The sequence below is a fragment of the Oncorhynchus gorbuscha genome, linkage group LG14 (genome assembly GCF_021184085.1).
Source record: "Oncorhynchus gorbuscha isolate QuinsamMale2020 ecotype Even-year linkage group LG14, OgorEven_v1.0, whole genome shotgun sequence".
Classification (NCBI taxonomy): Eukaryota; Metazoa; Chordata; class Actinopteri; order Salmoniformes; family Salmonidae; genus Oncorhynchus; species Oncorhynchus gorbuscha.
Genome location: NC_060186.1, coordinates 18,940,083 through 18,967,576, shown reverse-complemented (window position 1 = coordinate 18,967,576; position 27,494 = coordinate 18,940,083). Strand labels below are relative to the sequence as shown.

General features: G+C 43.2%; 1 protein-coding gene across 3 annotated transcripts; it reads left to right on the top strand.

The window, feature by feature from the left end:
- Nucleotides 1-851: 851 nt before the first annotated feature.
- Nucleotides 852-26,783, top strand: ttll12 (tubulin tyrosine ligase-like family, member 12). Of its 3 annotated transcripts, XM_046297387.1 has the most exons (14): nucleotides 945-1,112; nucleotides 2,602-2,750; nucleotides 3,090-3,288; nucleotides 3,383-3,542; nucleotides 8,031-8,164; nucleotides 8,688-8,764; nucleotides 8,847-8,963; nucleotides 9,620-9,814; nucleotides 9,913-10,024; nucleotides 11,592-11,743; nucleotides 17,799-17,880; nucleotides 18,178-18,246; nucleotides 24,066-24,204; nucleotides 25,869-26,783. In XM_046297387.1, exons 1-14 carry the CDS (start codon nucleotides 960-962, stop codon nucleotides 26,018-26,020), a joined length of 1,890 nt encoding a protein of 629 aa, XP_046153343.1. In that variant the 5' UTR covers nucleotides 945-959; the 3' UTR covers nucleotides 26,021-26,783. The 3 variants fall into 3 exon arrangements, with proteins under 3 accessions (XP_046153344.1, XP_046153343.1, XP_046153345.1); XM_046297388.1 differs by lacking the exon at nucleotides 2,602-2,750 and having other exon boundaries at nucleotides 852-1,112; XM_046297389.1 differs by lacking the exons at nucleotides 945-1,112; nucleotides 2,602-2,750 and adding an exon at nucleotides 1,119-1,257.
- Nucleotides 26,784-27,494: the final 711 nt, after the last annotated feature.

Here is a 27,494-nt window from a genome sequence, read left to right as displayed (position 1 = left end):
ATGCTATGGAAAGAAGGAAGGCTATAAAAACAGAGGTCCAGGGCAGGAGAAGTCAGTCGTTCCATGGAATTGCTCGGCTCTGTTACTTTGTGTTACTCTGTAATAAAGTCTAAACTTTTACAAGTTATATGTTCCGGTATCGGTGCAAATATTTGACTTAATATTTCCACAACTTCAGTTAAGATCAAATTCTTATTTACAATGACGGCCTACACGGGCCAAACCCGGACGACGCTGGGCCAATTGTGTGCCGCCCTATAGGAGTCCCAATCATGGCCGGTTGTGATACAGCCTGGATTCGGCCCAGGGTGTCTGTAGTGACACCTCCAGCACTGAGATGCAGTGCCTTAGACCGCTGACCACTCAGGTGCTCTAACACAGGGGTTCCCAAACGTTTTCCCTGAGGGCCCTCCTTCCAGCATTGGGGAACATCCCGCGCGCACCACATCTATTTCTATGGGCACAAGCACTGTTCATGACAAGCTGTTCACAACTCTCCTGCTGGTGGAGAGAATTTTACAGATTTATTTCCTGAAATTATACACATTTTGTCATGGGGTGAAAATAACATTTAGCAGTTTTAAAGCATTTTTTTTGCAATTCTATCATTTTGCCATGTCTAATGTAATATTTGAGTGACAAAAAAACTGGTATCTGACATGGGCTAGTTGAAGTTATGCAATGACTAACATGACAAGAATAACTTATGATGCACTAACCAATTTCGAAATTGCACCTTGTGCATTCTACAACTTTAAACTAGGGGGCGCGCCCCACCGTTTGGAAACCACTGCTCTAACAGACGCAATAATGGGACAAATACAATGACGACATGTCTATCCAAGTCTATGGTTCCTTCCAGAAATCTCCCATAATGCACCGCCAGTATGCTCCGGTACTACCCGGTAGTTCCGTACAGGTTCTTATTTACCTCATGCGATTCACGCATAACGTTAAAGATGGAGCAGCCAAACACGGAATCTAACACAAACGTTATGAATGGCGAGGAGGAACATTTCAATACCTTCCTGTCTTTGCACTCCGCTGCACTACAGTCCTCAAGAATCCCTTCGCTGTATTGGAAGAGCTTGTACTACAAACTTATCAACGAGGTCGGTAGCGTAATGGCTGAAGCGAGATGTAGCCCTTGATCATGACTCTGTTCAATTACATTACGCGTAACGTTAAGTCATTGGACGAAGGGGAGATATTTGTTAAGATCCTGGGCGCTCGGTCTGAACACATGCAAAGCTTGAGGTACGGTTTTGCAAACATAAGGATCGTTGAAATCAGTGAGAAAGAATTGTCAAAAAACAAAAGGTTAGATAAATTGATATACACGTTTTATGGCCGTGTAGGAACAGTAACCCCTACATTTTACCGCGCGTTTATTTACGGAAAACAAGACAAAAGGAGACCGACCACCTGTGGTAATTAGCTATGTAGCATCTATACAAACACTATCTATACAAAAGTATGTGGACACCCCTTCAAATTAGTGGATTCGGCTGTTTCAGTCACACCAGTTGCTGACAGATGTATACAATCGAGCACATAGCCATACAATCTCCATAGACTAACATTGGTAGTAGAATGGCTTTACTGAGTCACTCAGTGACTTTCAATATGGCGCCGTCATAGGATGCCACCGTTCCAACAACTCAGTCAAATTTCTGCCTTGTAAGAGTTTGGCGGATGCCAGGAGAATGCTACCTTTCCGAATGCATAGTGCCAACTGTGGCGTTTGGTGGAGTAGGAATAATGGTCTGGTGCTGTTTTTCATGGATTGGGTTTAGGCCCCTTAGTTCCAGTGAAGGGAAATCTCAATGCTACAGCCATCAATGACTTTCTGTGCATCCAACTTTTTTGGGGCAAGACCTTCACTGTTTCAGCATGACAATGCCCATGTGCACAAACGGTGGTCCATACAGAAATGGTTTGTGGAGATTGCCGTGGAAGAACTTGCCTGGCCTGCACAGAACCCTGACCTCAACCCCATCGAACACTTTTGGGATGAATTGAAATGCCAACTGTGAGCCAGGCCTGATCGCCCAACATCAACTCCATATTAATGCCCATGATTTTGAAATGAGATATGCGATGAGCAGGTGGCCACATACTTTTGCTCATGTAGTGTATGTGTAAAAGTAACTCAGGAAGTGTCGTTTCCTATGGCTGTATGGATCCATGGTTATATGGATCTGTGCAAAACTGCTACAGTAATTGTTTCTTAAATAGTTTATGTTGATTCTTTCTCGCTGATGAAAGAGAAGGGCCATATGTTTCAAAGCCATACCGAAAGTGATCATTATTGGTGTTTCTAAAAGATGTGTATGATACAATTGAAAACCCTTGATGACAGGACAGGGGCTGCTGTATTGAACCCACTGCACAGCCATCTTGATACTTGATATGTTTTGGAAGCTATAGAAATGCATTTATTAAGATTTACATGAGTTAATTCTATTACAGGCACCTTAATGAACCATTTTAATTTATATTATGTGAGCTAAATGTTCTGTGCATGCTGTTGTATACACAATTAGGCTAGCCAGACAACCATAAAGCCCATCTAAATCTGCCCTTGCTCTTCGGATCTAGGTGTACGATGCAGGAGAAGTGTTTGGCGTCATGCAGGTAGAACAGGACGATGAAGAGGAAGAGGGAAAGAAGGCTTATCCTAGTGTAGAGATTAGGAGTAAAGTGGTTGTGACCAGGGGGACTGGCATGCAAGCCTCGGACCCCACCAGGTGAGGGCGCTGTAGTCATAATAAATAATAATAAATATCTCATGCAAGTCACCAGTGCACGTCACCTCACTTTTTCATGGAGATCTATCGTTTTTCTTTATTTTCTCAAGGTCAAGTGCAGTGTTTTCATAAGTAGGTGTAAAACTACAGATAGTATTATATAAAGTGGGTACACTTATTCTCTTACGCTTTGGTGGGCCTACCCATTTTTTGAAGACATCCCACATACTAGCATTTCACCTCTGTCTACATCTCTTCTATTCTTTGTCTGTCCTGCCTCATCACTTCCCTATTCTGTATCTCTTTTACCTCATATCCTCTAATTCCTACATCCTCCAGTATCTTCCTGGTTGACCATGCATGGACATACCGTGTGGAGAGCTCTAGGCAGCAGCTGGAGCAGATCCCTGGACTCCTACCCAGGATGGCTTCCCTCATGGGGGTGGACTTCCACGGAGAGGCCCCTGACCCAGACGTTGTGGAGCTGGTGCTGGAACAAATGTGGAAGTACAACCAGACCTACCAGCTGGCCCAGGGGGTATGAGCACATAATTTCTCTTTTTCACGCACACTATTTATTTCTCTCGCTCTCTAACCCCCCCCCCGCCACCCTCTCTCCTGTGTGTGTCCAGTCAGCAGAGGAAAAAGTGCCCGTCTGGTACATCATGGATGAGTTTGGCTCCCAGGTGCAGCACTCTGACCAGCCTAGCTGTTGCATGGCCCCCTTCTTCTACACACAGGGCCAGCTGGCCTACACTGTGCTCTGGCCTCTCGCAGACCTGCAGGAGGGAGGTATAGACATTCATGTGCATATACACACAACGCACACATTCACAGCGGAGGGTTCTGAGTCTTGATGAATCCCGAGAACAAAATGACAAAAACACTTCAATTCAAGGTTTTCTAAATGATGAGCCATGACGAGTTGTACACATGCAGCATACAAACTTCCAACACACATGGATCTCAATCACCGCTTGATCTACATTAGAGAGAGGGACGTTTCCTCAACCTGTAGAATCCATGCAATACTCATCATAATGTGATTATGACAGAAGGAAACTAGTGAAAAAAAATAATAACCGCAACATCCAAGAATTTCGTAGATTTTACTAAGTTACAGTTCATATAAGGAAATCAATTGAAATAATTTCATTTGGGCCTAATCTATTTATTTCACATGACTGAGAATACAGATATGCATCTGTTGGTGACAAACGTTGAAAAAAAAGTAGGGGTGTGGATCAGAAAACAGTCGGTATCTGATGTGACCACAATTTTTCTCATGCAGCGCAAGACATCTCCTTTGCATAGTTGATCAGGCTGTTGATTGTGGCCTGTGGAATGTTGTCCCACTCCTCTTCAATGGATGTGCGAAATTGGTGGGAACTAAAACACTCTGTCGATCCATAGCATCCCAAACATGCTCAATGGGTGACATAAAAATGACGTGGCTGGAAACAGAATAACATGGCTATATATAGGGAGTACCAAGTCAATGTGCACGGGTATGAGGCAATTGAGCTAGCAATGTGCTGTACTTGTAGGTAGGAGTAAAGTAACTAGGCAACAGAATAGATAAGACTGTGCCAGCAGTGTGTGTGTGTCCAGTATGCATGTTATGTGTGTGTTGTGGTGAGTGTGTTGTGCCGTGAGAAAGTATTCACGCCCCTTGACTTTTTCTGTATTTTGTTGTTACAACCTGAACATTAAAGTTCTTAAATTGATATTGAGTCTCAGACATACACACAATACCCCATCATTTCCATGTGGAATTATGTTTTTCCTTTTCTTTTTTATAATAAAATGAAAAGCAGAGATGTCAGTCCCTTTTGTTATGGCCTAAATAAATTCAGGAGTACAACATCGCTTAACAAGTCACACAGTAAGTTGCATGGATTCAAAGCATTACAGCATTAGTTATTCATTACACTTCAGATGGTGTATCAGTACACCCAGTCACTAAAAATATGCATGTGTCCTTCCTAACTTATTTGCTGGAGAGGAAAGAAACTGCTCAGGGTTGTCACCATATGGCCAATGGTGACTTTAAAACTTAGTTTAATGGCTGTGATAGGAGAATTCAGGATGGATCAACAGCATTGAAGTTACTCCACATTATTTACCTAAATGACAGAGTGAAAAGAAGGAAGTCTGTACATAATACAAATATTCCAAAACATGCATGCTGTTTGCAAGGCACAAACAGGGGGGACCGTTAAGGTGCCCCCGTCGAGAGTGATACAAGTCGTCTCACTAAAGTTCTTATGTCACCCAGCTAACAGGTGACTCACAGGTCCGCCGGACTGGCCTGGTTATGTATCCTGCCCTTTATTCAGAGATTAGCCTTGTGTGATGCCGTTAGGCTTATTTTGGGATCTTAGATATAATCAATCATACTTAGAGTACCTTACTTTCCCTTTGTAATGCTCTTATATCTAGACTTACGCAAGCTATAACTTGGTTACGATTTATAGTCTATGTCCGTCCACTAATACTACTTGAGTATTAATATAGAGGATACCTGTTACAATAAAATGATTATTCTGTCCAAACCATTATATTTTCTTTAGTGTAGAAACTAGACTTGTTCCCCTAGATTGGCAGTGTTAGAGGTGTTCTCTCCTCTAGGGTTTTGGGTCTAGTTTCTACTTTTTATTCAATGTTTGCAATTCACACAGTTGTACACGTTATTACAGTTAATTTTTTGTCCTTAATATATAACATCAACAATCATCAAAACACTTACTACTATTAATGCCTTATGTATTATGTACAAGAAGCGGTTAATTACCTTAGCATAGGTTGACCTGGTTGGTCCCCAAAGAGTATTTATTTTTATTTAACTTTTATTTAACTAGGCAAGTCAGTTATTGAAAATAAGAATTTGTTCTTAACGGCAAATCTGTCGTTCTGCCCCTGAACAGGCAGTTAACCCACTGTTCCTAGGCCGTCATTGAAAATAAGAATTTGTTCTTATGTCTTGCTCCCAGGCAGACTAAATAACTTTTTTGCCCGCTTTGAGGACAATACAGTGCCACTGACACTGCCCGCAACTAAACATGTGGACTCTCCTTCACTGCAGCCGGCGTGAGGAAAACATTTAAACGTGTCAACCCTCGCAAGGCTGCAGGCCCAGACGGCATCCCCAGCCGCGCCCTCAGAGCATGCGCAACATGGCTGGTGTGTTTACGGACATATTCAATCAATCCCTATCCCAGTCTGTTGTTCCCACATGCTTCAAGAGGGCCACCATTGTTCCTGTTCCCAAGAAAGCTAAGGTAACTGAGCTAAACGACTACCGCCCGTAGCACTCACTTCCTTCATCATGAAGTGCTTTGAGAGACTAGTCAAGGACCATATCACCTCCACCCTACCTGACACACTAGACCCACTCCAATTTGCTTACCGCCCAAATAGGTCCACAGACGATGCAATCTCAACCACACTGCACACTGCCCTAACCCATCTGGACAAGAGGAATACCTATGTGAGAATGCTGTTCATTGACTACAGCTCGGCATTCAACACCATAGTACCCTCCAAGCTCGTCATCAAGCTTGAGACCCTGGGTCTCGACCCCGCCCTGTGCAACTGGGTACTGGACTTCCTGACGGGCCGCCCCCAGGTGGTGAGGGTAGGCAACAACATCTCCACCCCGCTGATCCTCAACACTGGGGCCCCACAAGGGTGCGTTCTGAGCCCTCTCCTGTACTCCCTGTTCACCCACGACTGCGTGGCCATGCACGCCAACAACTCAATCATCAAGTTTGCGGACGACACAACAGTGGCAGACTTGATTACCAACAACGACGAGAAGGCCTACAGGGAGGAGGTGAGTGTCCTCGGTGTGTGGTGTCAGGAAAATAACCTCACACTCAACGTCAACAAAACCAAGGAGATGATTGTGTACTTCAGGAAACAGCAGAGGGAACACCCGCCTATCCACATCGATGGAACAGTAGTGGGGAGGGTAGTAAGTTTTAAGTTCCTCGGTATAGCTCAGTTGGTAGAGCATGGCGCTTGTAACGCCAGGGTAGTGGGTTCGATTCCCGGGACCACCCATACGTAGAATGTATGCACACATGACTGTAAGTCGCTTTGGATAAAAGCGTCTGCTAAATGGCATATTATTATACACATCACAGACAAACTGAATTGGTCCACCCACACAGACAGCATCGTGAAGAAGGCGCAGCAGAGCCTCTTCAACCTCAGGAGGCTGAAGAAATTTGGCTTGTCACCAAAAGCACTCACAAACTTCTACAGATGCACAATCGAGAGCATCCTGTCGGGCTGTATCACCGCCTGGTACGGCAACTGCTCCGCCCACAACCGCAAGCCTCTCCAGAGGGTAGTGAGGTCTGCACAACGCATCACCGGGGGCAAACTACCTGCCCTCCAGGAAACCTACACCACCCGATGTCACAGGAAGACTGAAAAACAGCTTCTATCTCAAGGCCATCAGACTGTTAAACAGCCACCACTAACATTGAGTGGCTGCTGCCAACACACTGACTCAACTCCAGCCACTTTAATAATGGGAAATGATGTAAAATATATCACTAGCCACTTTAAACAATGCTACCTAATATAATGTACCCTACATTATTAATCTCATATGTATACGTATATACTGTACTCTATCATCTACTGCATCCTTATGTAATACATGTATCACTAGCCACTTTAACTATGCCACTTTGTTTACATACTCATCTCATATGTATATACTGCACTCAATACCATCTACTATATCTTGCCTATGTCGCTCTGTACCATCACTCATCCATATATCTTTATGTACATATTCTTTATCCCCTTACACTTGTGTCTATAAGGTAGTAGTTTTGGAATTGTTAGCTAGATTACTTGTTGGTTATTACTGCATTGTCGGAACTAGAAGCACAAGCATTTCGCTACACTCGCACTAACATTCTGCTAACCGTGTGTATGTTACCAATAAAATGTGATTTGATTTGAATTCACCCGTATCGGTGACCGCAACAATGTTATTCCCTTTTCCCCTTGGCTCTTATCCACCCTCCATTGACCCCACCATGTACATCCTTTATACATGTAACCATATGACGAATGTATACTTCTAGTATAGCAAGTATTTCAAACGAGAACCCAACAACACACTGCTTAAAAATGGCCCATATAGGCTAGGTGTGATGAACCGGTCAGTGCATCTCTTTCTCTCGTGTGTGTTCCCCCTATGTCCCCATAACCCTTTTTCCCCCAGTGTGTCTCTCTTAACTAAGTTTATCCTCCCAGAGGAAGTGACACGGGACTATGCTTATGGCGAGAGCAACCCTCTGGTGAGGAGATGTCGACTGTTGCCATGGGTACACGCTGACTTGGAAGGGGTCAGCACTCTGACCCCTGAACCCTCTGATATCTACTATGAGGTAGGGAGAGCGGAAACATGTTTCTAGTGTCAATACAGTCAGCCAATGAATGACTCACGCCATGTCTTGAAGAAGTTCATAAGTGAAAAGTCTACACATGAAACCTGCAGAGGTCAAATGAATTAAATGTTTAACTACAGTTAAATATGTCCTCTAGTGAATTATGTAAAAAAAAATATATCAAAAAAATAAGAAGCTGTTGAAAAGCGATATCCCAAGTATAAGTACAGTAAAGTACACACACTAAAGGGTAAATAATTGTTTTGCTTTTTTAACATGTGTTTATTTACACAACTGCAAACCTGCATGGAGTAGAGAATTCCAAGGAGTTGATCTGATGGAGATCTGTTGCTTGAGGAGCAATAGAAAACAAATAAATACCCCTCCCCCCACTCGTGCCATGTCATGACTTACCTGGACGAGTTATTGAGATGTGCCTTTTGTTAAATGGAGTGAAAAGCAGACTGGAGTGCCATTTTTAAACTGCCAACCCCTCTTTCTCCCCCTGCCTTTCTCTCCTCAGACCATTTCACAGGAGAACAAGGAGATTCTTCCTCTGGACATTCAACCCCATACTGTCCCCAAAGACAAAGTGCTCAAGTCAGTCCAAGTCCATTTTGATTTCCTTACGGAGATGTGCCATAATCATGCTCACACACCTCTTTGCGTGCCTGCCTTGCAGGGTGTTCACAGAGATGGAACAAGTTCTAAACCATCTCCATCACCCCCGGTTCACCTTCACCGAGACTGAAGAGGAGGCGGATATTCTTTGGACCTTCTCCCACATCAGAGACTACAGGTGAACAAACACACGCTCTTTCGACATGTACCCAAAACATCCATCATGTAATCACACTGACGCCCGACGAGAATCTACCCGACGTATCAAACGCCTGCATTATTTCAGAAATGATATTGTTCACTTCTACAACTAATGTGGGGTTTTCACGAGATGTGGTCTTTTTGGTGTGCTCTCTGAGAATGTTGCTTTTGGCTGACACCGCACTGTCGTCTTAGTAAGATCAGGGCTCACGTCACCGCAACCCATATCTTATGTCAACCACCGACATCACAGGTGCATATGTAACGCTGGTGGCCTTCCAAGTGTGAGTACCTTTTTAGTAAGAAGTGTTAGGTGACATGTAAATGATGAGATGCTTCAAATTGTACTTATTTTATAGTGCATTGGGACAGAGATGTCCCAATGACACACACCACAGACACTTTAACCAAAGCCTCCAGGCTGTTTGGGTGGTGAGATAAGATTGAGGCCAGAGCCCTGGCGACTTATCTGTCTTTTAGGACACCATTAATGAGAGTACAAGTGATTTATTGATAACTTACTCATCTAGGATCTCTCAATCCTAGCCTTGATGTGAACAATACCAAACTAACATAATAATCTTAATCTGACTCACTCTCTCTCAAACACGGAGTCTGTCTGTGTCTCCACAGGAAGTTAAGCGAGGAGCGTCCTCACGTTATGACTAATCAGTTTCCCTGTGAGACTGTTGTCACAGTGAAGGACTGCATCTCCGCCGTGTCGCGGAGGGCCCGGGGAGGCCAGGGGGCCGAGTGGCTGCCAGAGACATTCAACCTGCAGACCGAGCTGCCTCAGTTTGTCAGACATTACCAACAAAGACAAGGGAGGTGAGCTCAGATAATCAGATGTCTCCCTTCATATAGGACATAACTTGCTACCTTGATATGTTTTCATCAAAGTCATTGTGGGTGTGTGTCTGCTCCAGGGGAGAAGACAATCATTGGATCTGTAAGCCTTGGAACCTGGCTCGGGGGCTGGACACACACATCACCAACAATCTAGACTACATCATCAGACAGAGAGAGAGCACGCCCAAGGTAACACACACACCACCAACAATCTAGACTACATCATCCGACAGAGAGCACGCACAAGGTAACACACCACCAACAATCTAGACTACATCATCCGACAGACAGAGAGAGAGCACGCCCAAGGTAACACACACACCACCAACAATCTAGACTACATCATCAGACAGAGAGAGAGCACGCCCAAGGTAAAACACACACACACACCACCAACAATCTAGACTACATCATCCGACAGAGAGCACGCCCAAGGTAACACACACACCACCAACAATCTAGACTACATCATCAGACAGAGAGAGAGCACGCCCAAGGTAAAACACCACCAACAATCTAGACTACATCATCAGACAGAGAGAGAGCACGCCCAAGGTAAAACACACACACACACCACCAACAATCTAGACTACATCATCCGACAGACGGAGAGAGAGCACGCCCAAGGTAAAACACCACCAACAATCTAGACTACATCATCCGACAGACAGACAGAGAGCACGCCCAAGGTAAAACACCACCAACAATCAAGACTACATTATTCCGACAGACAGAGAGCACGCCCAAGGTAAAACACCACCAACAATCTAGACTACATCATCCGACAGACAGAGAGCACGCCCAAGGTAAAACACCACCAACAATCTAGACTACATCATCAGACAGAGAGAGAGCACGCCCAAGGTAAAACACCACCAACAATCTAGACTACATCATCAGACAGAGAGAGAGCACGCCCAAGGTAAAACACCACCAACAATCTAGACTACATCATCAGACAGAGAGAGAGCACGCCCAAGGTAAAACACCACCAACAATCAAGACTACATTATTCCGACAGACAGAGAGCACGCCCAAGGTAAAACACCACCAACAATCTAGACTACATCATCCGACAGACAGAGAGAGAGAGCACGCCCAAGGTAAAACACCACCAACAATCAAGACTAAATTATTCCGACAGACAGAGAGAGAGCACGCCCAAGGTAAAACACCACCAACAATCAAGACTACATTATTCCGACAGACAGAGAGAGAGCACGCCCAAGTTAAAACACCACCAACAATCAAGACTACATTATTCCGACAGACAGAGAGAGAGAGCACGCCCAAGGTAAAACACCACCAACAATCAAGACTACATTATTCCGACAGACAGAGAGAGAGCACGCCCAAGGTAAAACACCACCAACAATCAAGACTAGACAATTGTGGAAAAGCATGCTAATTTAACCCCCAGCAGTTGTATCTATTTACATCAGACTTTTAAATATTAATACCACCAGTCTCCTCTGTCTAAGGCCTGGAGTTGTGTCCCATGCGGTCCCATCTTAAACCCCTCTGAGACCCGGTCCAGATGGCCTCATGAATTTCTGCTAAAAATCATCTAGTCTCTTCTTTTGGTTAGGATTTCCACCACAGGTGTAAGCCAAAGGCAAGCCTCAGAGAGAACCATAATGCCTATACAAATCCAGTCAAAACAGCACATTATGAAGTGAACACAGCAATTAGATGTCGCCTGATAAATGAAGTTGTTGACTAGCCTATTTGTTGAAGGTATGTGTGTGTGTCCCAGGTGGTGTGTAAGTACCTGGAGGATCCGGTGCTGTTTGAGAGGGAGGAGGTGGGGATGGTGAAGTTTGATATCCGTTACATGTTGCTGCTGCGCTCCGTTCAGCCTCTACGCCTCTACTCCTACAACGTGTTCTGGCTGCGCTTCGCCAACAGGTTAGAGACACTTCCCGTCCACTGCTACAGGAGGTGGAGATTCCTTGCAACACTTGTTTGTCCACGTTTGTCATGCTGGCGTTCACCACAAAATGCTGGTCTATACTGGGTTTCTTTCCAGTAGGAAACCAATCAATCACGTTGTATTTATCACACGCGCCGAATACAACTGGTCTCAACTTTACAGTCGAATGCTCGTTTACAAACCTTTCCCAACGATGTGGAGGAAAAAAATAATATCATATAAAATATGCACACAAATGGAGCTACATACAGAGAGTCCCAGTACCAGATCAATGCTACTGACTAGGCATCAGGATATATGATGATGATAATAATAATAAGGTATTTGAGGTAGATATGTACATGAAGGCAGGGTAAAGTGACTAGGCATGAGGATTGATAATAGGAGTAAAGTAAAGAAAGGAGTTGCTGCAGCAATGTGGGTGTTGTGGGAGTGGCTGTGTGGGGTCAGTGCACATATTGTCTCTGGTACCGTTGGCCGGACGGTAGCAGACTGAACACTCAATGGCTTGGGTGGCAGGAGTCTTTGGCAATTACACCGCCTGATCTAGAAGTCCTGGATGGCAGGAAGCTTGGCTCCAGTGGTGTACTGGGCTGTCCACACCACTCTTTGTGGCATTTAGCTCGTTTGGCAGTTCTGCATTGCTGTGCAGCTCATGGCTGGGTTTCCTTTTGTAATCTGTTATAGTCTGCAAGCCCTGCCACTGTTGTGGAAAATTGTCCTCAAATTTCCTTCAGAAAAGCGAAGCATCTCCAAGTTTGTGGAATCAAGATGGACTTTATTATAAAAGCGATAGAGCCGAGCTGGTCTGCAGAGCAACTGATTTTCCATTCTCGGGACATTTCTTTTATACAGTTTCATCCTTGCATCATATTCATAGCCGTTCCCTCTTGTGTAAATGATCTATACCCCTTGGCTTCTCACAACCATTATCTTCGTCTCCTTCCATTATGTTTACTCCCATCTTAATCTGCTCCCCTTGTTGGTCCGTGTTTAGATTATATTGGTGACGTAACCTTGACAATATCTGATTTACCCCTCTTCCTGGCATTAGTTTACAAGCATCAATTATATTGGTGGCGAAACCACAGTGTTAATACAAAAATAGTTTGGACGCACACTCCTAATGTAGGTCTGTGTCCACTGGTGCCCATATAGTTGGTCAATGGCTCCAAGGAACACATCTAATGGCCTCTTGGGATTAAGCAATGACTTTCAACCAGGTAACCCTTCCTCTAGTCCACCTACCATGACACACACACACACACACAACTTTCAACCTAGTAACCCTTTCTCTAGTCCACCTACCATGACGCACACACACAACTTCCAACCTAGTAACCCTTTCTCTAGTCCAGTGACCATGACACACACACACACACACAACTTCCAACCTAGTAACCCTTCCTCTAGTCCAGTGACCATGACACACACATACATTATAATGGACTCTTTGGACTAAGTAATGACTTTCAGCCCAGGAACCTTGTCCTCTACATGTGGTAAAACCCTGTAAGATGCATACAGTGAAGCTTATAAAAACATAACACGTATACTGGAATTTTCTCCAATAACACCTTCCTTCTATATTGTCCTTTTGCACGTTTGATGTCTCGTCGGAGGTCGTAGTGGGATTTCTTGTATGCGTCTGTGTCCTGTTACTTGTCAGCGGTAGATCTAGCCTTTAGCACAGTGCAGATGTTGCCTTTAATCCAAGGTTTTTGGTTTGCATACATTCTTAGTCACTGTGGGGATGACATCATCTATGCACTTGACTGTTGTGGTTAACCCCTCAGATGAGTCCCAGAACATGTCTGTACTAGCAAAACAGTCTTGTTGCCTCGGGCCTGCTTCATCCGACCACATCCGTATTAAGCGCGTCACTGGTACTTCCTGTTTTTAGCTAGAAACCAGCTGCCTTGCTAACCACAGCTTCCCCCTTTATCGACATGCTCCACTCAAGACTGCATATAGGTCCTCTGTCGCTCATCTTTTAGAATGTGTGGGGGAGGGGTGTGAGGCTCATAAGATTTAAGCGAAGGCAGAATTTGAAAGGCAAATGCTGCAACCCATAAATCTAATTTATTTATATAGCCCTTCGTACATCCGCTGATATCTCAAAGTGCTGTACAGAAACCCAGCCTAAAACCCCAAAGAGCAAGCAATGCAGGTGTAGAAGCACGGTGGCTAGGGAAAAACTCCCAAGAAAGGCCAAAACCTAGGAAGAAACCTAGAGAGGAACCAGGCTATGTGGGGTGGCCAGTCCTCCTCTGGCTGTGCCAGGTGGAGATTATAACAGAACATGGCCAAGATTTTCAAATGTTCATAAATGACCAGCATGGTCAAATAATAATAATCACAGTAGTTGTCGGGTGCAGCAAGTCAGCACCTCAGGAGTAAATGTCAGTTGGCTTTTCATAGCCGATCATTAAGAGTATCTCTACCGCTCCTGCCGTCTCCAGAGAGTTGAAAACAGCAGGTCTGGGACAGGTAGCACGTCCGGTGAACAGGTCAGGATTTCATAGCCGCAGGCAGAACAGTTGAAACTGGAGCAGCAGCACGGCCAGGTGGACTGGGGACAGCAAGGAGTCAGCATGCCAGGTAGTCCTGAGGCATGGTCCTAGGGCTCAGGTCCTCCGAGAGAGAATTAGAGAGAGCATACTTAAATTCACACATGACACCGGATAAGACAGGAGAAGTACTCCAGATATAACAAACTGACCCTAGCCCCCCCCCCCCCCCCGACACAAACTACTGCAGCATAAATACTGGAGGCTGAGACAGGAGGGGTCAGGAGACACTGTGGCCCCATCCAATGATACCCCCGGACAGGGCCAAACAGGAATGATATAACCCCACCCACTTTGCCAAACGCACAGCCCCCACACCACTAGAGGGATATCTTCAAATACCAACTTACCATCCTGAGACAAGGCCGAGTATAGCCCACAAAGATCTCCGCCATGGCACAACCCAAGGGGGGGGGGCAACCCAGACAGGAAGATCGCGTCAGTGACTCAACCCACTCAAGTGACGCACCCCTCCTAGGGATGGCATGAAAGAGCACCAGTAAGCCAGTAACTCAGCCCCTGTAACAGGGTTAGAGGCAGAGAATCCCAGTGGAAAGAGGGGAACCGGCCAGGCAGAGACGGCAAGTGCGGTTCGTTGTTCCAGAGCCTTTCCGTTCACCTTCACACTCCTGGGCCAGACTACACTCAAATCATATGACCCACTGAAGAGAAAGTCTTCAATAAAGACTTAAAGGTTGAGACCGAGTCTGCGTCTCTCACATAGGCAGACCATTCCATAAAAATGGAGTTCAGTAGGAGAAAGCCTTGCCTCCAGGTGTTTGCTTAGAAATTCTAGGGACAATTAGGAGGCTTGCGTCTGGTGACCGTAGCGAACGTGTAGGTATGTATGGCAGGACCAAATCAGATAGATAGGTAGGAGCAAGCCCATGTCATTCTTTGTAGGTTAGCAGTAAAACCTTAATCAGCCCTTGCCTTAACATGAAGCCAGTGTAGAGAGGCTAGCACTGGAGTAATATGATCAAATTGTTTGGTTCTAGTCAGGAGTCTAGCAGCTGTATTTTACACTAACTGAAGTTTATTTGGTGCTTTATCCTTGTAGCCGGAAAGTAGAGCATTGCAGTAGTCTAACCTAGACGTAACAAAAGCATCGTTTAATTTTTCTGCATTTATTTTTGGACAGAAAGTTTCTGATTTTTGCAATGTTACGTAGATGGAAAAAAAGCTGTCCTTGAAACAGTCTTGATATGCTCATCAAAAGAGAGATCAGGGTCCAGAGTAATGCCGAAGTCCTTCAGTTTTATTTGAGACGACTGTACAACCATCAAGATTAATTGTCAGATTCTACAGAAGATCTTTGTTTCTTGGGACCTAGAACAAGCATCTCTGTTTTGTTTGAGTTTAAAAGTAGAACGTTTGTAGCCATCCACTTTGTCTGAAACACAGGCTTCTTGCGAGGGCACTTTTGGGGCTTCACCATGTTTCATTGAAATGTACAGCTGTGTGTCATCCACATAGCAGTGAAAGTTAACATTATGTTTTCGAATGACATCCCCAAGAGGTAAAAATATATAGTGAAAACAATAGTAGTCCTAAAACGGAACCTTGAGGAACACCGAAATTTACAGTTAAGCAGCACTAAGGTCTTGGAGCACGAGGACAGATGCAGAGCATTGGTCTGATGCCATTAAAAGGTATTTTACCACCTTCACAAGTGCAGTCTCAGTGCTATGATGGGGTCTAAAACCAGACTGAAGCATTTCGTATACATTGTTTGTCTTCAGGAAGGCAGTGAGTTGCTGCGCAACAGCCTTTTCTAATATTGAGAGGAATGCAAGATTCGATATAGGCCGATTTAGGTTTTTATATTTTCTGGGTCACTGTCTGCCTTTTTCGAGAGGCTTTATTAATGCCACTTTTAGTGAGTTTGGTACACATCTGGTGGATAGTGATAGGGTTGCGTAAATTTGAATCTGGTATCAGGATAAATATAACAATGAGTCACCGATTTTTATACTATATATTTTTTATTAGCTAAGTAATAAATGGCAAATGCAACTTTTGTATAAACGGGCTCACTGTAATACCACGCAGGGCAGAACAGGGAACTGACAAGATGTATGTAAACAGTATTCTTTATACTGTGATAGGCCAACATACGGGTTGGAACTGTCTATCACAGTAGAGACTGGGCGTGGTTTAAACTTGCTCAGCCTATTGCAGGTGCTCAGGCGGGTCCCCGCCTCTTGGCGCTTCTGTTGATGTAACTGTTGCTGTGAAGAACATCCATGCGCTCATGCTCCATACCGTTATCTCGCACCTGGCTCCTGTTATCTAACAAAAGACTGCTTGTTCTCGCAACACCCCATGCTACTCTGTATTTTTCCATTATGAGAAAGGCCCATGGCCCTGAATCTTTTAACAATGTTTCAAGTCAGCTATGTTGCATAACACATACATACATCCACACAAGCCAAAAGCAGATAATATTCAATCATATATATGGTAATGGCTATAATGTAAAACACAGGATCCAACAATAGAGAGCCGTTTATTATGTTCAACATAGGAGGGCCAAGCACAGAAAGCAGCTCTTTCAGTAGTTTAGTTGGAATAGGGTCCAGTATACAGCTTGACGGTTTAGAAGCCATGATTATTTTCATCATTGTGTCAAGAGATATAGTAGTAAAACACTGTGTCTCTCCTTAAATGCCACTTATGATGCGTTGACTTCTGTTACTATAATTGAAATATACCAATGTGTTTTCATTAATTGAATTCCCTTAATCTATTTTATGAGAATTTGTAAGATTCTTGTTTGCATCAAATAGACGGAGACCAGTCTTATCAATAATAGGTAACAGAATTTATTCTCGGGGCGCGCTCCCACGTTACCACGAGCAACAGTTTATATACAATAACATGACATTTCATTGCTCCTAAAATGAATCCCCTCCTCCCGACCTAGAATCAAGTGAGGTTAATTCTAACTCACTAACACACTCACAGGTCACACAACATAACTGAATTAACTTTTGACCCCTCAACATTATCGATCACCACTTAGCTGACAGTTCTAATTAACAGAACCTAGGAATGCACTCACTGGCTTATCTAAAACACCCCAGAGCTCAGTTTCGTTGGTTCAACCATAGGTTAACTACCTTATCTGCTTACTTAATCCACAACCCATTAGTTTCTGCCTAGTTGGAATGGCGTTCATTAACTTTAATTACTCCTTGTCTGTGTCACACAATCCCTTATGAACTCATATTGTTAATCAGATATAATAAAACAGTATACATTAATTTACAGTTCCATTTAAAATGATTTGTTCAGTCATTTACTCATTTTCCTAACACTTCCAGAATGAGAGTGCTGATCTAGGATCTGTTTTGCCTCATAGAAGAGGAACCTGATCTGAGATCAGCACTGCTATTCTGAGACGCTTTGTGAATACAGGCCTGGAGTTTTATGCTGGTCTCATCTCTGTTCCACACAGGCCTTTCTCTCTGGACCACTTTGATGACTACCAGAAGCACTTCACTGTCATGAACTATGCAGAGGGGGTCCAGCTCAAACAGGTAATGATGACAAAGCAAACCCCCGCATTCATCAAAAGCAGACGAAGCCAACCGACGTCAAAGGACACACACATCCACACACACACACTCAGAAAAGTAAACAAACACTTGTCAAAGAAAACGCGCACACACACACACAAGGCAGCAACACAAAAACAAATCAAAGCAAATTTTTATTTGTCACATACACATGGTTAGCAGATGTTAATGTGAGTGTAGCGAAATGCATACACACAGCTACAATAAACACACACCACCTGAATACATTTCCTAAATCTGATACTCTGTGTGCCCCAGGTTCACTACGACGAATTCATACCAATGTTTGAAAAGCAGTATCCTCAGTATCCATGGAAAGAGGTTGAGGTAAACGCACACTTTTCAATCTTTCACTTGTCTGTCTGTATGTGTGAGTTAAGACGGGTGGACACTACGTGACTTTCAACATCCTAACATCACTGAGCCTCACAACCGTCTTTCCTGTGTTTTTGTTGGGGTGTTACCAACGTAGTGGTGCGCACACTAAACGATGTGTCACAGAAGGGGGGGGGGGTCACACACACTACAAGATTCTTCACTTGGTCGTGAGGATTGTTTTTGCGAAACAGCGTGGTATCGACACTGTGATTTATCGTCGCTACAACGAGCTGTGGCTCAAAGCAGCCTCAAATGTTTTCAGTCAGACATTCAGTTGAAATATCTAGGCAACATTTTTAATTGAGTAACATTTGCTTGTGAACTTCAGAGCCGTAACAATCTGACACTTTGTGTGTTATGTAAAGAGGGATAACTAAAATAAACAGGGCTCTATGATAAAGTCGCTTCTTCCATGGAATTGGTCGGCTCTGTTACATTGTAATAAAGTCTAACTGAATTTACAAGTTCCGGTATTGGTGCAAATATTTGATTCAATATTTCCACAACACCTTTAAGCAGAGTCACCTCCCTCTATATGGAGAATAATAAGTCCCCTTGACCTCGCCACCATTGTCTTCCAGTCTCAGTTCTTGCTTGTTAACGCCCACATCTGCTTTGGTTTCGATTATAACGGTTGCGGGGTTTCCTTGTTACTATACAAAAAATAATACTTGTGTTTCCTGTATAGGTTCTGTATTTTCTGCTGCCATTCAGTTTCTTCATATCTAGTTATCAGGTTCATATCCAGTGCCTTGCGAAAGTATTCGGCCCCCTTGAACTTTGCGACCTTTTGCCACATTTCAGGCTTCAAACATAAAGATATAAAAAAGATAAACTATTTTTTTGTGAAGAATTAACAACAAGTGGGACACAATCATGAAGTGGAACGACATTTATTGGATATTTCAAACTTTTTTAACAAATCGAAAACTGAAAAATTGGGCGTGCAGAATTATTCAGCCCCTTTACTTTCAGTGCAGCAAACTCTCTCCAGAAGTTCAGTGAGGATCTCTGAATGATCCAATGTTGACCTAAATGACTAATGATGATAAATACAATCCACCTGTGTGTAATCAAGTCTCCGTATAAATGCACCTGCACTGTGATAGTCTCAGAGGTCTGTTAAAAGCGCAGAGAGCATCATGAAGAACAAGGAACGCACCAGGCAGGTCCGAGATACTGTTGGGATGTTTAAAGCTTGGGAAATGTTTTTGTATCCAAATCCGTCTTTAAACGTCTTCACAAGGAGCACTGTGCAAGCGATAATATTGAAATGGAAGGGGTATCAGACCACTGCAAATCTACCAAGACCTGGCCGTCCCTCTAAACTTTCAGCTCATACAAGGAGAAGACTGATCAGAGATGCAGCCAAGAGGCCCATGATCACTCTGGATGAACTGCAGAGATCTACAGCTGAGGTGGGAGACTGTCCATAGGACAACAATCAGTCATATATTGCACAAATCTGGCCTTTATAGAAGAGTGGCAAGAAGAAAGATATCCATAAAAAGTGTTGTTTAAAGTTTGCCACAAGCCACCTGGGAGACACACCAAACATGTGGAAGAAGGTGCTCTGGTCAGATGAAACCAAAATTGAACTTTTTGGCAACAATGCTAAATGTTATGTTTGGATTAAAAGCAACACAGCTCATCACTCTGAACACACCATCCCCACTGTCAAACATGGTGGTGGCAGCATCATGGTTTGGGCCTGCTTTTCTTCAGCAGGGACAGGGAAGATGGTTGAAATTGATGGGAAAATGGATGGAGCCAAATACAGGACCATTCTGGAAGAAAACCTGATGGAGTCTGCAAAAGACCTGAGACTGGGACGGAGATTTGTCTTCCAACAAGACAATGATCCAAAACATAAAGCAAAATCTACAATGGAATGGTTCAAAAATAAACATATCCAGGTGTTAGAATGGCCAAGTCAAAGTCCAGACCTGAATCCAATCGAGAATCTGTGGAAAGAACTGAAAACTGCTGTTCACAAATGTTCTCCATCCAACCTCACTGAGCTCGAGCTGTTTTGCAAGGAGGAATGTGAAAAAATTTCACTCTCCATGTGCAAAACTGATAGAGACATACCCCAAGCGACTTACAGCTGTAATCGCAGCAAAAGGTGGCGCTACAAATTATTAACTCAAGGGGGCTGAATGAATGTGTCATGAATGTGTCCCACTTGTTGTTGATTCTTCACAAAAAAAATACAGTTTTATGTCTTTATGTTTGAAGCCTGAAATGTGGCAAAAGGTCGCAAAGTTCAAGGGGGCCGAATACTTTCGCAAGGCACTGTACCTTTCCTGCTGACATTCAGTTTCTACATGTCTAGTTATCAGGTCCATATACCTGTCCTGCTGACATTTAGTTTCTACATGTCTAGTTATCAGGTCCATATACCTGTCCTGCTGACATTCAGTTTCTACATGTCTAGTTATCAGGTCCATATACCTTTCCTGCTGACATTATTTTTTACTGTAGTCCAATGCTTAACTCTTTTATTTTTTTATTTATCTAGCTCTGCCCATTTACCTAAGCAGATATTCAGCTCACATGAGTTTTGCTTCTACAAAGGCAAGTACAAACGCATGCTAGTAGTAGTCATGGCTCCTGCCCCAGAGTCGACACATTTTGGGTGATGTCTTCTCTGGTGAGCTCTCATTGGCTATTGCTGATCATCGTTCTCAAAAATTGTCACACTACAAGAGCGTTGCAGATTTTGTGCAGATAAAATAAAAAATGTTTGAGCAGTCCCAGACGTCCCGATATTGTCAAAGACTAGATCGGTAACCCTCACATTGCGTCTTTGACCCGCTCACATTAAATGAGCGTTGGTGGCGGCCGCGCGCCCCGAATAGGTAACAACATTGGCATATTGTCTCCGGTCTCAAAAATGTGTCTAGGACTGATAAATCGTGTTGCGTACACTCAGCTTTACTCTAACTCTGTTACATAATCAGTGTTGAGATGAGTTAGTTGGGAAAGTAATATATTACCCATTTGCGTTTAACAAAGTAACGTTGCTTTGCAATATTACTTTTTGTCGGTACTAACGAGTTATTACTTTTCACTCATGAAAAGAAATCTGAATCTCACCGGTGTTACTGTCAGAACAAGGCAACACGCGCATGTTCTACCAAAGATGAGCTACTTAATCAAATTTGATTTGTCACATGCTTCATAGACAACGTGTGAACTAACAGTAAATTTCTTATTTACGGGTCCTTTTTCAACAAAGATAAAAATATATAAATGGTGACACAAGGAAGAAATCAAGTGAATAACATGGCTATATACCGCGAGTACTAGTACTAAGTCGATGTCCAGAGGCACGAGGTAACTGAGCTAGCTAGGTTTCTATAGGTAGAGATAAAGTAACTAGGCAACAGAATAGACAGTAGCAGCAGTGTGTATGTGTGGTGTCACTATGCAGAACTACTAACTCAGGTTTGACGATCACTAGTTTCCCCTTTCATCTGTGGTGCTGCTTTCCTGTGCTAGTCTACAAGTGCTGCGCTGTATATGGGATGCTTAATTAGCCATGTATACTGATTTGTATATAATTACTTTAGTGTGATTTAAGTTAAAGTGCAATTAGGCTTTGAACCTTTGGGATGTTTTGATGTATAAAGTGAGAAGAGAAAAGGGTTGCTGCATGTTTGGGGAAGTGTCTGTGTGACCGAAGACCCCAGATATGCAATCTGGCACAACAGCAAGTCAGTATTTTTCACTGCGACTCCAACATGTTTATTACCTAAACTTAATGAAGGTATATTAAACAATGTTTACTGTTAGGTTCTACTCCAGGTACAGACCAGACAGACACTGATGAAAGCTCAAACCAGATTTATTCACCCGTTTAGGTTCTGAACAAAAAGAGAAACTCACGGATGACTAGAAAAACCGAGTTTATTCAATCAACTGAGTCATACAGTTGCAAAGTCAACATATATGTCACACAAACACAGCTTTTGTACATTCCAACTAGCTGGAGTCACCTCCTTGCAGGTCTAAGATAACCAGTCATTCTTTGGTTTTAGGCAGAAATGCCGTAGGTTCCTCTTGCTGGTTTTGTCATGGCCCTGCCTAACTCTAGGACCCTGATGGGGGTGAGTATGTGTGAGAGGACTGTAATCAGATGTTCTTCGATGTGGGCCCCTGTGGCCCCCCTTTGTCATAGAAATATTTGCTCAATAATATTTCTCAGCTACCTGAACTTGTGAATTCAAATAGACTTTATTACAAAGTAACAAGCCGAGCTGGCCCATGGATCAACTGTCTTCCCAGCCTCGGCACACACTTTTACGTCTAATGGTCCTTAAGTAATATACACCTATGCTCCTAATGCATGTAGGTGTCTTCTGGTGCCTATGAATGATTAACTAATGTGTATGTCCTTCACAAGACCAGGCATGGCCCAGAATGGTTATGCCTGTTCTGATCCAACTCTGCACATTCACATGGATTCTGCTTACTACTCTAAGATGCATAACACATGTACTGGAATATTCCCAATACCTTCTAGCAGATTGTGCTTTTTCCAAGGGCGTCTGTTTGGAGAAGTGTATTCCCTGTGACCTAAAGAACCCAGCGGTGTCATTTATCAATCATGCTTGAGCACAAATCTATGTGTAAACCATGCATGGGATTTCCACGCAAAGTGATGTTATCAATATGTTATCAGTGTTTGCGTGAGTGTGTGAAAATGTATGCACAGCCATGACCATGCGTATGCACAGTGCCAAGTGCTGGAATAAGGGAACTGCTTGTCAAGTGTGGTAGAATGGGGACAATGTATGTTGAAATAGCGAGTAATTATTAAATCAATCTCAGAAGCGATCAATGGCAAAGATTGGAGGTTCCTCTTCATTTCCATGGACAGCAGCTGTCATGACGTTCCTCCAAACAGCCTTTCTCCGCTCGCTAGAGAACTAAATGAGGGAACCAGTTGAGCTCGGATCATGGAAACACTCCCGGTAGAGAGATGATTCTGAAAGTAACATACGTGTTGTTTGACAAAGTAACTCGTATTACCTCATTTGAGAAAATGATTTTAACTCCGTTAATCATAAAAGTAATCAAACGCCTGCCCCCAATCACCCCTTCCCCAAAACAAGTGTAAATATAGGACTATAAATTGTGCCTTCCTGTATTATACTATATTCTAAAATGTTTGTTCTATTCCACTGCCATTTACTTTGTTCGTACTCTTTTATTATTTCTTATTGTTGTATTGTCAAGAAGGAACCTGCAAGTAAGCATTTAGTTGGACGGTGTCGACAATGTGTATCCTGTACAAACGACTAATAAAAGTGGAAACTTTAATGCGTTACCCCCAACACTGTGGGTAATACAGTTGTTACTGTTCTCTCCACCCCCCTCGATCTCTCTCTTCCTTATGTCTCTGCCTCTTTCCCAGCTTTCTACCTCCCTTCCCTTGTTTATTTCAATCTAAGGGCTTTATTGGCATGGGAAACATGTTAACATTGCCAAAGAGAGTGAAATGGGTAATAAACACAAGTAATATGAACAGTAAACATTACACTCAAAGTTCTAAAGGAATAGACATTTTAATGTCAGGTCTATATACAGTGTTACGGTGTGCAAATGGTCAAAGTACAGAAGGAAAAATAAATATCAATATAGGTTGTATTTACAATAGTGTTCTTCACTGGTTGCCGTTGTTGGCAACAGGACACAAATCTTGCTGCTGTGCTCTCTCTCTCTACCCCCTTCTCACACTTCCCCTCTCTCCTCTTTCTCAGAGAGAGGCATTCAAGGCATTTGCAGAGCTCTTCCAGGCAGCCTCGTCCAGGCCGGCCCCCTACGGTTTCTGTGCCTACCCCTCCTCCCGGGCCATCTACGCTGTAGACCTTATGCTCAAGTGGGGCACTGGGGACAGAGGTGAGGCCTGGCAGTATTCATGCGTACTTATCATGCGTATGTTTCTGTACCTCCAAGTGTGTCTACGTGTGAGAGCGCTACATTCCTCACTGAGTTCTTCACACATTCACAAGATGAGCTGTGTACACTGTGGGAACAGGAGGACGGCTAGTCTGGCCTTGAACTGGCTACAGTCTCAAACAATAGATAAGCTAACTGTTATTGTCCACGTTCTCATTGATAATCTCCCACTGTGAGTGGCAGTGATCCCATGCGTGGGTTACACACAGATTTGTGCTTAATCACGATTGGTAAATGAGGCCTTGTAAGTAAGCATTTCACGGTAAGGTCTACACCTGTTGGCGCACGTGACAAATGCATTTGATTTGATCTATTGTTTCTGAGAATAACAAGTTCAAGGCCAGACCAGCTGACCAGTACCCACGTTGTATGCAAGGTAACGCAGCCAAATCAGCCTCTTGTCTCTGACCAGACTAGTTGAACACGTTTATTATAGGGAACACGTTTTAGTATTTTAAGAGGTTTAATAGACACACATGCATATGGGGAGACATGTTCCTTGGAAGGTCTGTACTTATCTACTGAAGAACTGAAGGACAAACCACTCAACTTATCTCTGTTTGCTCTCCAAGTGCCTAGAGGTCATCATGAGACCTGAGTGACAGGGCACCAAATGGTCAAAACATCTCCACCCTCTGGGTCAGAGTAAACTCTATCATTTAAAGGTGCCTATAGCTGAGTTACAGCTATCTGCCTTAGCCTCAGGAAGGTCACCTAGGATACCAAGTTCTGCTTTATGGTGATGAGGTCACCCAGATGCTGCAACTTAATTTAGTGGGCATGAATAATTTAGGACCCAACAGGCTAGGAGGGTGAGAGTGTAGATGATAAGTCTTCTGTTATTTAAAATGTGGTCCTGTGTGGCTGTTGGTAGAGCATGGTGCTTGGAATGGCAAGGGTCATGGGTTCGACCTCTGCTGGGGCCACCCATAGGTAAAAGGTATGCACACATGACTCCTGACTGGTCCAGCATCTCGGTGCAAGAGGCGTCACTACAGACCCTGTTTGGATTCCAGGCCATATCACAATAGGCCGCGATTGGGAGTCCCATAGTGCAGTGCACAATTGGCCCAGCGTTGTCTGGGTAGGCCGTCATTGTAAATCAGAATTTGTTCTTAACGGACTTGCCTAGTTAAATAAAATGACTTAGTCGCTTTGGATAAAAGTATCTGCTAAATAACATGCATTACTCACTCAGATCTGTCAGGGGTAGATTGGATGGTTTAACAGTTGATTAGTGATGTATAACATATACTGATTCCGATAGAGGTTTAGTTTCACACCTCAGCGTGTAGGAAAACTGCTATGTATCTTAGTGGGAGTTTCCCGTAGTGATAGTTTCCACCCAGGAGGATGGGTACAATGGCACTGTTCATCTATAAATCAATAGTTATACCATTGTGGAGTATTACCAGTATAGAACATTGTACACTACACTACATACCATATACTTAAATCAAATTTCTCACACTTAATTTTGTATTTCTTTAAAACTCATATTTTAGTTATATAATAAAAGTTCCATTGAAATGTAATCCATTATTATCCCCTGCTAATAATATTCAGTGTATGATCTAACCCTCTTTGATCTGTTCCTGGATCAGGTGAACGTGTGATGAAGCCTCAGATCCTGGAGGTGAACTTCAGTCCAGACTGCGCCCGGGCTTGCCTCCATCACCCTGGTTTCTACGACCACATGTTTCAAACACTCTTCCTGGATGAGGCTGATCAGTGCCCTGTCACTCAGGTCTCATGATGACCTCTAACCCCTGAACTTGAACCCATATTACACACTTGAAAAGGGACAATTTGTGTTTCTAGTAGGAATTGATCACGAGTAATGGTCTGGACCAGCGGGTTGCCCCCTGGGTTGCATTAGTTCACTACTGAGGTCCAGAGGATCGCACTTCAAATGTATTATATTTCCTCTCCGTTAAAATTAGTAAAGACATTGTTTTTAAATCACTTTTGGACTTTTCTATGCTCCCAGACTGTCTAGATTTTGTTTCGATGACTGTTAGCAAACTGGAAAGAGACTGTAAATGTAGGTTCATTATCATTTCTACACAGTTTGGATTTGGCTTCAGTCATATTTAAATGTCAAATGAGTTTCTCTCCGAATGTTTTAATTGTATTTATTTTTAGCATTATTCGCGGGATGGATCTGGGCCGCGAGCTGTATATTTGACATCCCTGGTCTGGACTGATACACAATGATCACACACACCCCCAGAAAAATGGCAAGGGGGGGAGCTGACGTGGGGAAAGAGAGTGGGAACAAGCTAGAGGTTGGGAAAGTGATCTAGAAAGGAGGTCAAGGGGGAAGGCAAGTTTTTCTCCGCTCCAGTACAAATCAGGAGGTCGACCACTGCACTTCCTCCTGGAGAGGACTGCTGAGCAGGCAAAGTAAGGGCATTGCACTGTTATGCGCTGTGGTTTCTCTAGATCCTCCAACTTCCAAGGAACACTGGTTTATTTTGTAAATGTTCTGATCGGTATTAAACCTCATGAAAATGTTACATGAACTGTGAGTGGTGTATTACTATTAATGTGTGTGAAGCGGCGTTCATAATCATAAGTATGGTGAGTTATAGTGTTGTAGAAAAATTTGCTCTTGTAGTTGAACAAACTGTTAAGCATTCACACAGGGTTTATTCAATAGTGACCTGCGCTGGGAATACCGTTTTCTGGACAGACACATCAATGTTTAGCTTATATAGGCAAGGAACATCGGGTTTAAATAAGTATTCTCTTTTCTGCTGGGTTTTCTTGGCAAACTTAACAATTAGATACGGCCACGTTTCATACTACCTTCTCTCAAATCCAGATTTGTCTGGTTCTAGTTCAACTTGGATAATAGCTTTAAAGCACACAGTACAGTTGTCATTAAGCTTATAACGTTTTCCTTCTGTGAGCATTTCTCATTCTATGACAACGTTCTCCGGACTTCACCATTTGAATATGCTTTCTAAATAGCTGCAGATCTAGAGTCAGTTCTTCCATATCACTAAGCTTTAGTTCAGTAATAAATCAACGAAACAACTGGTGATTTTTTTCACTTGATCAACGGTCAATTTTAGCAGGAATTTATATTTTTTTAAACAAGTAAATTATAGCAAAAACCACAGAAAATTATAACATTTTTATGTATATTAATTTGTCTTGTAATTTTTTTTTTTTTTTTTGTCATTTGCTTCAATAAAATAGTTAGAGAATACTGCCGATCAGTT

Bases quoted from the DNA above. Each gene is read 5' to 3' on its own strand.
- ttll12 (XM_046297387.1), top strand. From the start codon at position 960: ATGGAGCAGCCAAACACGGAATCTAACACAAACGTTATGAATGGCGAG. The intron at 8,165-8,687 runs GTAGGGAGAGCG...TTCTCTCCTCAG, and splicing joins CCTCTGATATCTACTATGAG to ACCATTTCACAGGAGAACAA. The intron at 8,765-8,846 runs GTCAGTCCAAGT...CCTGCCTTGCAG, and splicing joins CCCAAAGACAAAGTGCTCAA to GGTGTTCACAGAGATGGAAC.